The sequence below is a fragment of the Euprymna scolopes genome, chromosome 39, assembly GCF_053919585.1.
Source record: "Euprymna scolopes isolate OS-2025 chromosome 39, ASM5391958v1, whole genome shotgun sequence".
Lineage (NCBI taxonomy): Eukaryota > Metazoa > Mollusca > Cephalopoda > Sepiida > Sepiolidae > Euprymna > Euprymna scolopes.
The window spans coordinates 63,731,849-63,744,426 of NC_136520.1; the positions used below are offsets into that span (position 1 = coordinate 63,731,849).

General features: G+C 37.7%; 1 protein-coding gene across 1 annotated transcript in view; it reads left to right on the forward strand.

Moving 5' to 3' along the window:
* The window catches only part of LOC145263813 (late secretory pathway protein AVL9 homolog), a 106,221-nt gene that overhangs the window by 69,833 nt on the left and 23,810 nt on the right, over positions 1 to 12,578 (forward strand). The window contains exons 7-8 of the mRNA XM_080120877.1: positions 1,885 to 1,954; positions 10,080 to 11,242. Of these exons, the coding sequence (XP_079977003.1) occupies positions 1,885 to 1,954; positions 10,080 to 11,242 (1,233 nt within the window). The remainder of the gene's footprint in view (positions 1 to 1,884; positions 1,955 to 10,079; positions 11,243 to 12,578) is intronic.

A 12,578-nucleotide genomic window follows, 5' to 3' on the forward strand; every position in this document is an offset into this window, starting at 1 on the left:
TAGACATAGGGGGGGGGTAACTTTTTAATTATGGTGTTAAGTGGAGGACAACTTGGGATTATCATTATATGGATTGGCGAGTGTTTAAATGAGACAATCCTCCCAGACCCTATCTCCTCCTGTTTATTCAAGTGGTGGTGGGAGTAACTTACGGTGATGACATCATTCCTCTTCAAATTATCGTGTTAAGTTGGGGACAACTTGAGATTATCATTACATGGATTGGTGAGTGTTTAGTGAGACAATCCTCTCAGACATTATCTTCTTTTTTTTGAGTGGGGGGAGGGGTGATATGCTGGGGGGGGGGTCACTACCGGTGATAACATCATTCCTTTTCAAATTATGGTGTTAAGTGGGGGGGGGGTCAACTTGAGATTATCATCACATGTATTGGCAACTGTTTTAATTAGACAATCCTCCCAGACTTCATCTCCTCCTTTTCATTCGAATAGGGGGGTAAGAGGGGGAGTTGTGGTGTCATTCTTGATCAAATTATTTTAGGAAGTGAGGGACTACTTGAGATTATCTAGGATATTGAGCACTTTGCTAGAGCAGATGTGTTTAAGAACAGCGTACACTGGAAGAAATAATTACTTTGTCTTTTGTTATTGTGTTGTGGTATCGTTAGTCAATGAAAAATGCCCCAATACCCGGGCAATGTCGGGTAGCCCTGTTAATCTATAATATAAATATCTGCCATCTGTGTGTGTGTTTGTATGTCCATTAAAAACTTTCGTCATCCATATCGAACAGGCATGAACCTGGTATTGTTAGAGAGATCTCTTGGACACATAATATCGAAAAATTAGAAAACGATCATCAATTATTTTATGTGAAATGTCATTTTGTTTGAAAAGGGGTTTGGGTAAAGATGTTTGTTTCGATGATGTTTGTTAATCATGCATGCGTGAACAGTCAATTCCTTGTTTTGTTTAAAAAGCTAAATTTGCGATGTCATAAGTCCGACCAATAACGTGTTCGCTTACAAACTGGACTTTTGCAAGTTCGCATTCAGCACGCAGCATTGTTTTTTCTTTTTTCTCTCCATCTTTTAAATTTTTCAACTTTCTTATGTGCGCTCATGGCACCCAAGTTCCATTTTTTTTTATTTAATCATATTTTATGATCGGGCAACGCTGTGTAATGTTGCAGTTACAAACAAAGGAAAGAAATGAATAAGAATCTTGGTCGGCATCTTTTCTTTCTCAACAAAAGATTTTTATTACCATTATAATTGTTTCGACACCATTTAAGTCGCTCCCCATCGTCCATCTCACTCCGTGTACACTTTACCTCTCTGACGTCATACCGGCAGTAGCCAGCTATTTTTCACCTATGTCTTTACATGTCCATTTTCTTTGACGCCGACTTTGTTTCTGCCCTGAGCATATACCGCATTTTTTTCTCCTTTTTTTTTTTCTTCTAATCTTTACTTCCTAATTTGCATATGCACATTTTTCGGATGCTGCTGCTGCTGCTAATCTCCCCACAAGTCAGCCATCTTTCACTGCTGTCAACATCTTCCCACATGCTCATATGCACTATGTTTCAGCCGAGTGCCCCCCACCCTGCTAGTCAATGCATAAAGACATGTTGCATTCTTGGCAGATGTATAAAATCCTCCTTCCGATTTTTGTTTTTCTTTTTTTTAGAAATTACATCAGACACAACTTCTTTGCAAAAACATATCGCACAGCTGGCAACAACTTCTTTCATTATAACCCTGATTAGTCCCATCCCAAGCTATTTTGCCATAAGAAAAGTGATCATGGGACAAATATGTCCAGTTATTGATGGATGGAGAAAATCATGTGAACAACGTTATTCCACTGCGTTTCTTTTTAAACACTTATCTGAGATGTTGCATTTGTTTTTCTTTTGCAGGTCCTTTTTACAGGGAAACCTGTTCAAGAATTATGTCGGACAATGCTGGGTATCATGTCCTTGTTTCCTGGTAGGTAATGTTCAGCCATTACTTATGTCTCACCTAGATCTATTTACTTTTGAGAAAGAGAGGGATGCAAGTGTCAAAGTTTCATGTATTTATTCTATATTCTTTCCCTCTCTTTTCATTCCTCCCTCTTTTCATTCCTCCCTCTTTTCTTTTCCCGTCTACCCCTTTCTTTCCCCCTATTCCTTTCTTTCCCCCTATTCCTTTCTTTCCCCCTATTCCTTTCTTTCCCCCTATTCCTTTCTTTCCCCATTCCTTTCTTCCCCCTATTCCTTCTTCCTCCCTACTCCTTCTTCCCCCTACCGCTATCTTCCCCTTTACCCATTTCTTCCCCCCTCCTACTCCCTTTCTTCCCCCTCTACTCCCTTTCTTCCCCCTCTACTCCCTTTCTTCCCCCTCTACTCCCTTTCTTCCCCCTCTACTCCCTTTCTTCCCCCTCTACTCCCTTTCTTCCCCCTCTACTCCCTTTCTTCCCCCCCCCCACTCCCTTTCTTCCCCCCCCACTCCCTTTCTTTCCCCCACTCCCTTTCTTCCCCCCCACTCCCTTTCATTCCCCCCACTCCCTTTCTTCCCCCCCACTCCCTTTCTTCCCCCCACTCCCTTTCTTTTCCCCCCACTCCCTTTCTTTTCCCCCCACTCCCTTTCTTTTCCCCCCACTCTCTTTCTTTCCCCCCCACTCTCTTTCTTTCCCCCCACTCCCTTTCCCCCTACTCCCTTTCTTTCCCCCCACTCCCTTTCCCCCTACTCCCTTCCTCTCTTCTTCCTTCCTTTCTTTACCCTCTCTCTCTTGTTTATAATTATGTTTAGTTTGAAAACTGTTTATTGTTTTAGTTGTGTATGGTACTCCATAGTAGAGTTGTATTGACATATTTGGGTGTGCAGTGATCGTTAAAGGCTATGCTGGCATGTGTTTATGGCTTTAAGAAATTGACTTTGAAAACTATAGAAAACTTATGATCGACGTGGTAGCAAGGGTTTCAAGCTTTTTTTATTTTCTATTCAAAAATATGACTTGAATCAGTATTCACTGAAAATTTAACTAGTACATCTCTAATTGTTACGATCCATAGTCTGCAGAAACATCAATGGTAATTTTGAATCAGTTATTGCTTAACATCAGAGATTGTAATTTCTGTGTCTACTTTGATTGTCGTGAGCCAGGTTCTCTGCTGGCCGCCCTGATGATTTCACCATCTGGATGTAGGTTTTTGGAGCCACAGCTCTGCGTAAGAGTTCATCTATTTGTAAGCAACTTAAGATATGATACATGTGGCAACAACGCCAGACTTTGACATTGGAGATTCTGTCCAGTAGTCTTTCCTGTATCCTCGGATGAAAGGGTGAATGGGTTTCTCCCGTGACATCCCCCACTTTCAGGCTCCAAAGAGGTTGGGGAGCAAGAAAGATAAACTAATCAATATTTTATGGACCCAACAAACCCAAATAAAAAACAAACAAACCACCAACTCGGACAGTGAGCAAGAATTCAACCTTGAATATATAGATAGGGAAAATTTCACAAGATTCATAGTTATTGAAACTTTGGAAGGAAAAAAGACGATCTGTCTCTATTTTTAATTGAAAAGATATTAACCCAAAATAGCACCTCAAAAACAGTAAAAAATAAAAAAATGAAAAATGGCAACATACTTGTTACAGTAGACAATTATAAAGATGCAAAAAAAACCCTTAAGGATGGAAAAATTCTATGAATATAAATGCAAAACTTTCACCCATGAAAGGTTAAATACTTCAAAAGGTGTCATAAAAAGCCATGAACTGACTCCAGCTATGACAAGAAATTAAAAATGCTCTAAGAAGGCAGGGAGTGATTGATCACGTCGGAATCAACATAAAAAGGAACGAGTAATCTATACCTACAACCACTTATATACTAACATTTAATACCTCTAAAACAAGAAATCAAAATTGGACGCACAATCAAAAAAGTAGAACCATATATACCAGCCCCTCTGAGATGTAAGTACCGTAAGTATGGACACCATAGAGAAATTTGCTAAGGGCATAAAACATGCGGGAAATGTGGTCTAAAAGAACCAACCACACTAGAAATGAATGCCCCAATGAAACTAAATGTCCAAATTGCCTGGAAAATCACCCAACATATTCAAAAAATATGTAAAACCTTTAAAAAGGAAAAAGAAATTGTAGAAAGCAAGCAAAATAGTAAACTCCTACCAAAAGGTGGTCCTGGATATGACCTAAAACTATATCCGATGATGAGGCCCCACCTTGCGGGCTTTGGGGAGTGTGGAGCCACCCTTGAATTGCCATTGCTCCCAGGTTTACTCTGACCCGGAGTGGTAGTACCTGTTAGGGTCCCAACTATGGGTTAAATAGAATCCGACTTAAAAAACAAATATACTCCATTAAAAATCGTTCCTCAAAATAACTAGATTCAGCATTAAATAACCTGAAAAAGGTTGATATGCCGTAAAACAAAAACAACCAACCAACCAACCTACCAAAAGGTAAACACTTATGCATACATAAATTCAAACGAAACTAATTACCAAGGTTTAGTCAATAAACTAATTTCTGAACTTAAAAATCTAATCGAAACTTCAAAAACAAACCAAAATGAAAGTAACAAGAAACAAATACCACAAACTTCACAAACTCAGTTAAGCGATCAAGACAAAAACAAGTCTAAAAGAATCGTATTAACAAAAACTAAAAATAAACCAACGTGAAAGATCCAAGTTACAAACAAGGACAAAAACAAACCTGAAACTCACAATATCAGGAAAGATGGAAGCATAACAGGAAAACAAGAAACCTCCACCCAAAAACCCAAATAAATCCAAAACAGAAATAGTATTAATTGAAAACAAAAATAAATTTGAATTGAGTCCGAGAGTCACAGAAATAAATCAAACTCCAAAAACAAAACAAATAAAAAAAGAATGGAAACTTAAGAACCAAGCAATTCAGGCAAATATAAAGAAAATAAACTCTAATCACAACAAATTTGACAAATAAAAGAACAAACTAATGGAATATTAGATATAAAAACTTCAACAAAAACCAGTCAGATATATAAAAGGCAAAATAAAGAACCTATTCCTGCAAAACCTCACAAAACACAACAGAACAACATTCCTACAATGGAACTGGAGAGGACCAAGACCTATCTTTACATCATCAACGCTCTGATCCCCATCTGGCATCAATTGAAATGGATGGTTCTCGTCTTCGGGAGGCTCCATATTTTGACAAGCTTCTGAATTTGACCTTTACTCCTGATCTGAAATGGAACACGTATATCAAGTCTGTTGCTCAGGTCACTGGAAAAATGTTTGGATCCTTCTACCGCTCCAGAAGATATCTCACTACTGATGCAATTCTCTATCTGTATAAAAGCCAAGTACGTCCAAGGATGGAGTACTGCTGCCACATCTGGGCTGGAGCTGCTAAAAACAGCCTATCCTGCTTTGTACAAAATAGACTTTGTGGCTTAGTGGGGGATGCCCTTTTCTCTTCCTTACAACCTCTCTCCCACAGAAGAGACGTTGCGAGCCTGTCTTTGTTTTATCGTTATTTCCATAGAAAATGCTTGTCCGAGCTCCAATTTCTGGCCTCCCCTCGCCAATCTTTCACGAGAAACACCCGTCTAGTTGAAACCACTATCAGTAATTTTCCCCACTCTATATCTGTGCCTAAATCAAAACGTGGATTCCATGAACAAAGCTTCTTTCTTAGAAGTGCACGCCTGTGGAACTCTCTTCTGTTTGCCTGTTTCTCACCTGACTACAACTTGGATGTCTTCAAGTCCAACATAAACAAATCCCTGATGAATCGCCCCCTTAAGACACTTTATCAAATCTCCAGTACCAATGACTACTACAATACTATCCCATTGATTACTGTACACGCAATAACCCTTATTCCCGAATGGCTTCCGGGCCTTGATAAGTGGTGACGTCCATGTAAAGAAAAAATAAACAAAATATTCATGGAGAAATATAAATCATCAACAGACAAAACCCCTTGGCAATCTGTCTCAAATAAAATCACAAATATAAATTCAAAGGATATAACAGTTACAACAAAACATACACGTCAGCAACAAATAGACCAACTAATCAAAAATACTATTGTAGAATAATCAAAAGAACTGTGTTAGTCAATAACACAACAACAACAATAATAATAATAGCAGCAACACTTACCAAGGGTCCAGCTTATGCACAAGACAGACACCAGATTGAGCTGGACTGAGGGCTTGTATTTATGTACAAGCATATCCAATCAGGTGATTCAGCCAATCACAATCAAAGGAATAGACTGGCCCATGTGTGCACAATGGAATCTCCCATTGTGCCATAAATAGTTCTCCTCTTTCATGAGAAGTAACTTTAGTCTTTGTCAAGTTATCCACAACTTGAACGCTGACCGAAAGTCCACTACACAATCCAACAACTATACTTCACACAACCCTCCAGCTAAAAACCGAACTTCAAACAATAGCAGTAACACCCAACCTACACTGCAAAATAACAATATACTCGATATACGTTCCACTGAATCAACAAATAAATAAAAAAGGAAAAAAATTAAAATATTAATGCTTATAATTTGTTTTTTTTTATTTTCCACCTGTTTTTTGTTTTTTATTATTTTGATTTCTTCTTATTATTTTTATCGTGTTCTCATTATTTCTACTATTGTATAAATCATGTACACTAACTCACTGATAATTTTCTAAAACGTAGCCCATATCATTAGTCGTAAAATAAATTACATTTCATCTAATAAATACATATAACTTCCCCTTACGATAAGACTGTAGAATCCTGTTCAATCAGCAGTTGAAAATGAATATATTTTCTTAAAATATTAACTCTTGATTGATTGAGAGTCTTAATACTGACATTTTATTTCATCTAAGCAAAAAGGCAAAAATATACATTTTCACACTTTTTAAAAAAATAAATGTTGCAATATTGGCTTCGTGCGCTGTGATCCACCTAAATTAATACTGAAACGACGCGTAAGAAATATTGACACAGTCTGCCCAAAATCTTCTACTGCATGCATTCATGCAGTGGAATTATATATTCTGAATCTCTGAATTTGGTCTGAAAGAAACTTCCTGTTATTCTCCACATCGTCAGCTATTACCCACCTTGAAATTCACGCAAGTAGAATCTGATGCCGATGCGTTCCTTCGAGTCAGTTGACAACAGTCTGAGACTATCCACTTTATTGCTAATTTTTCCCAGATGCCAATTACTATTTTGCTTTTTGTACGTGTACAGTTTAATAAAGACATTAAAAAATGAAAATATCGAAAAAAAAAAAGTTTAAATTGTATGTATCCGTATTTAAATTGTAAGTTCTCCGAAAAAAAAATTCACTTAATTTCATCAAGTAGTTTTTTTTTTTTTTTTTTTTTTTTTCCGTTCAAAACGGATACGTACTATATAACCTTTTTTTTTTTTTTTTTTCGATATTTTCATTTTTTAATGTCTTGATTAAACTGCACGAGTACCATGCTTTTTATCTTAATGTTATTAATTGTTGTTTTATTTCTTAACATTATCTTTAGTACTTGTCAATTTTCTTATTGAATGTTATTAGTATTACATTTATCGTTATGGTTTTATTGTATTTATTTGCTTCCCCACCAAAGCAAATTAGGCACAAGGCCGTTTTTAATGTGGGGTAAAAAACCAGCTCCCCTAAAAGTAGGCAAAAAGGGGGCACTCTGGTTACCAAAAATAATAATTGTCCCAGTTAGAGGGTTTCCCTTCCATTGACTGGAACAAATTACCTTAAGTGCAGCCTCTGTAGAACAGATACTACACTTTGAAAAACAACAGAAAAAAAGGAAAGCCTCTTCACTATGGTTTTATTAGTATCATGAATATTACCATTTATTATTTGTATTATATTTTTCTCAGTATTAATGTTATTGTTTTTTTTTTTTTTTTGTTTTTTTTTACACGGTGGTCACCACTTATCAAGGCCCGAAAGCCACTCAGGGATAAGGGTTATTGCAAGTACAGTACGTTTGGAGATTTGATGAAGTGTTTACTTAAGGGGGCGGTTCATTAGGAATTTGTTAACGTTGGACTTGAAGACATCCAAGTTGTAGTCAGGTGGGAAGCAGGCAGACGGAACAGAGTTCCACAGGCGTGCAGTTCTAAGAAAGAAGCTTTGTTCATGGAATCCACGTTTTGATTTAGGCACAGATAAAGAGTGGGGGAAATTTTTCACAGTGGATTCAGTTAGACGGGTGTTTTTCGTGAAAGATTGGAGAGAGGGGACCAGAGATTGGAGTTCAGATGAGCACTTGTCATGGAAATAACGATAAAACAAGGATAGGCTCGCAACGTCTCTTCTGTGGGAGAGAGGTTGCAGGGTAGAGAAAAGGACATCCCCCACTAAGCCACGAAGTCTATTTTGTACTCTGTCAAGGCAGGATAGGCTTTTTTTAGCAGCTCCTGCCCAGATATGGCAGTATTCCATCCTTGAACATACTTGGCTTTTATATAGATAGAGAATTGCATCAGTAGTGAGATATCTTCTGGAGCGGTAGAAGGATTCCACCATCTTTCCAGCGACCTTGGCAACAGACTTGATGTACGTGTTCCATTTTAGATCAGGAGTAAAGGACAAACCCAGAAGCTTGTCAAAACACTGGGCTTCTCCTAGACGAGAGCCATCCATTTCAATTGATGCCAGATGGGGATCAGAGCGTTTACATCATTATTACTCTTTCTATTCTTACTATCATCAATAATGTCATCAATATAAATAGTAATAATAATGGCATTACAATTTCCATATTGATCTTCGTATTAATCTGCTAACATCACTATCATGTAGTATTATTCATCATTACAGGGTCCTGCATATGACCTTAAACTATATCCGATGGTGAGGCCCCACCTTGCGGGCTTTGGGGAGTGTGGAGCCACCCTTTAATTGTCATTGCTCCCAGGTCCACTCTGACCCGGATTGGTAGTACCTGTTAGGGTTCCAACTATGAGTAAAATAGAAACCGACTTGAAAAAAACAAATCTATTCTATTAAAAAATTTTTCTTCAAAATCGCTGGATTCAGCATTAAATAACCTGAAAAAGGTTGATATGCCGTAAAACAAAAACAACCGACATCATCATTACAGAGTGGAATGATAAACTTGTTGCCTTATAAAAGAGGACGTGATTCCATTTCCGTTTGATGAAAACCAGTTTTCTTTTTTTGTTGCAGACATCTACTGGTTGGTCAGTTGTGTACAAATCCCAAGAGCGATAGGAGCCTTCTATCATGTCTGAAAGTGACATGATGTTTGAGCGAGATCAGAATTGCGCCGCTGTACTACAATTCATACTCTCTACTGGTCCAAAGAGACCCAGGCTGGACTACTTTGTTTGGTCATATGTCAAGAACATCACCAACATGACCTCCCACAACACCAAACCCAGCCTGATCGTTACCATCCGCCAAGTATTCGCCAAACTTCTGCCGGTGCTTGTGGAAAAGGCATGCTCCCAGTTCCGGACCTATATCGGGATGGTGATTGAGGCTGAAGGTGGCTACATTGAATAAATATCAGCTCTATTACATAATCAAGTTACCTGAATTGATTTTTTTCAATAAGTTTTAAAATAAAGCTGTAGTGTCGTTTTCTTTAGATCGACAACTTTATCGTTCCACTCTATACTTCTGGCTTGGACTTTAAAATTTTATCACTTACTCTGAATTCCCGTGCACTGCCGAGATACAGGTAGTCTAGTGTATATATATATAAAATATTTTTTTTTTTTTTTTTTTTTTTTACATATCCAACATTTTTTCAGTTGTTTTTTTTTTTTTTACGTGGCAATTTATGACTACAATAAATTGCGGTTTAACTTAATGCCATAACCAGCAAATTCTAGCATTGCTACAAATATAATTTGCTGATTTCTTTATGTCCTCTGATGAGAAGAATAGCAAGGATAGCATTCTTTGAAACTCTGCAGACTTTGTAAATTGTTTTTTTGAATATTCAGTCGAACAATAAATTTTGATTGTAAAGTTCAACTTAGTTTTAATTTTCTTTCTCTTATATATATATTTATATATATAACTTATTTCTTTTCTAATTTTCTAGGCCTCATAGAATTTGGTCTGAAAGAATCTGCCTGCTATTCTCCACACCGTCAGCTATCACCCACCTTGAAATTCACGCAAGTAGAATCTGATGCCGATGCGTTCCTTGAAGTCAGTTATCACAAAGATGCTGACTGTCAGATTTCCATGTCCCACCCGCGACTATTTTCACGGAGCATTAGCATGACGTCAGAACCAGAGCATCAGACAATTCTGCGAGACGAGAACCATGTGCAAGAATCATCCAACCCATTGTCTGAAAAAGATGCGAATACAGACACCTCATCACTATCTTCGGCGCCACTACTGAAGGAGTCTGGCAACAATGTTGAAGTCCAGGGAAATAAAAAGCCAGATACAGAAAATGATCTCAATTCCACTCTGAACTGCACAAAGCAGAGAAATGGTGTAATGTCAAACGCTCTGAAGAATGAAGAACTGCTTAACAATAATCAAAGTTTGGATAATAAATGCTTGCAAACAAGCTCAGACAATTCTACCGAAAAGCCCCCAAAGACAGAACTAATTATTGAAATGTTATCAGAAAATGACTCTTGCTTGTCATCTCTTCGAACGGAAGACCCCGTCTTAGAGGGTACCGGCTTGTCTTCAGACGACCTGAAGAGAAGCGTAAGCATTGAAGAACTTGACTCTCCAGAATCAATTAGCAAAATTGACCGCGAAGATTGCTTCTCTATGGAGGGCGTCTTTCTACAGATTGACGATGGCCAGGATTCAAAATCAGATAGCGAAAAACCCGACCGTTCTTTATGCCTCGTTCACGATAGTTCCGATTTAGGAGGTCAGTCTGATCAATCCGCAAGCCCAGCTGACTATTCTAAATCGAAGCCGACCACAAAGCGTGATCCAATTTTACGGACGGCCTCGGGTAATGCTGATTCTTCTTCTTCAGTAATGGTTTATGATGATTTCTCGCAAGACTGGGAGGCTGTAAGTAACACGAGTAATACTTCGGCAGAGAATTTTTCTTCCACACCCGCAGTTTCCACAAGTCCCAATCACTCGGCAGGTTTGACGCATACAAAATTCAAGCAAGCGTTTAATCAGCCGTTAAAAAAGCCTAGTTCTTTGGACCTCTCAGACACTGAATCGACTACACTGCAACAAGATGGCTTCGGATTACCATTGGCCATTTTCTCAAAGGTTTCTATTTTCAAATATCCTTTTATTTACTTTTTTTTTTTCTTTTGATTGGAATCTGTTGATGAGTAATTTGGGTATTTATTTTATTTATTTGTGGACTGTTATCCTCATCTTCGTAGTTTTTGTTTCAGCATGTTTTGGCCAACTCCTGTTCTGGCCTACGTCAGGTGATTAATCGCGATTAATCACCTGAAGAAGACCACAGGATGAGTTGGCCGAAATATGCTGAAACAACTATGAAGATGGGGATAACAATCCGCAAATAAATAAAATAAGTACTTTTTATTTACATTTCTCAATTTTTGCTAGTATATATATATGTGTGTGTATATATATATATATATACATGACGTTTCTCTATTTTTGAGATGAGGATTGGTTGTTCATATTATTTGGATTCTTCGGACAACTGTTCTCATCTTGAGTGTTATTTTCACGACGTTTCGGTCGATGTAACCTCTGACCTTCTTCAGATGTATCTTGTCAAACTCTGGAATGTTTCTGTCGAACTCCGGAATTTGGACAGAATTTTGAATGGAACCCTTTATTTACTTCACGGGGTTAGCATGCTCTTGTTCCATCAGCCATGACTGGATAGAGGTCCTAAGTTATTCGCAATTGTATTTTTCGGTTGCCCACACTGAGAATTGAACCTTCAACCTTCAGGAGAATATCACTTTTTACAATTGATTTTTCCAAGTACTCTAACTACTGCGCCACGGGTCCTTGCGGGGTTACATTGGCCAAAATGTTGTAAAAATGATCCTCAAGATGCGAAGAGTATTCCGAAGAATTCAAATGATACAAATCTTTTTGTGTTTTTTGTTCTTACTTTAATAGGAATTGTTTTTGTTTTGTTTTTTTTTTTGTTTTTTTTTTTTCATACATGTGACCACCTTAAACTATTGGTACTTCTGCAGTTTACGAACCGTGCTGAAATAATAATTTTGTTATTTAGAAGCTTATTCCTAACATGGATGGAGGGGGGGACTTTCTTAACTATTCTGTTGGTTGGTTTTGTTTTGTTTTTGTTTTACGGCATATCAACCCTTTTCAGGTTATTTAATGCCGAATCTAGTTATTTTGAGGAACGATTTTTAATGGAGTATATTTTTTTTTTTTTTTGAAGTCAGATTCTATTTAACCCATAGTTGGGACCCTAACAGGTACTACTAATCCGGGTCAGAGTGGACCTGGGAGCAATAGCAATTAAAGGGTGGCTCCACACTCCCCAAAGCCCGCAAGCTGGGGCCTCACCATCAGATATAGTTTTAGGTCATATCCAGGACCATTAACTATTCTGTACTTTCATATGATAATTTAATGCAATGTGTGA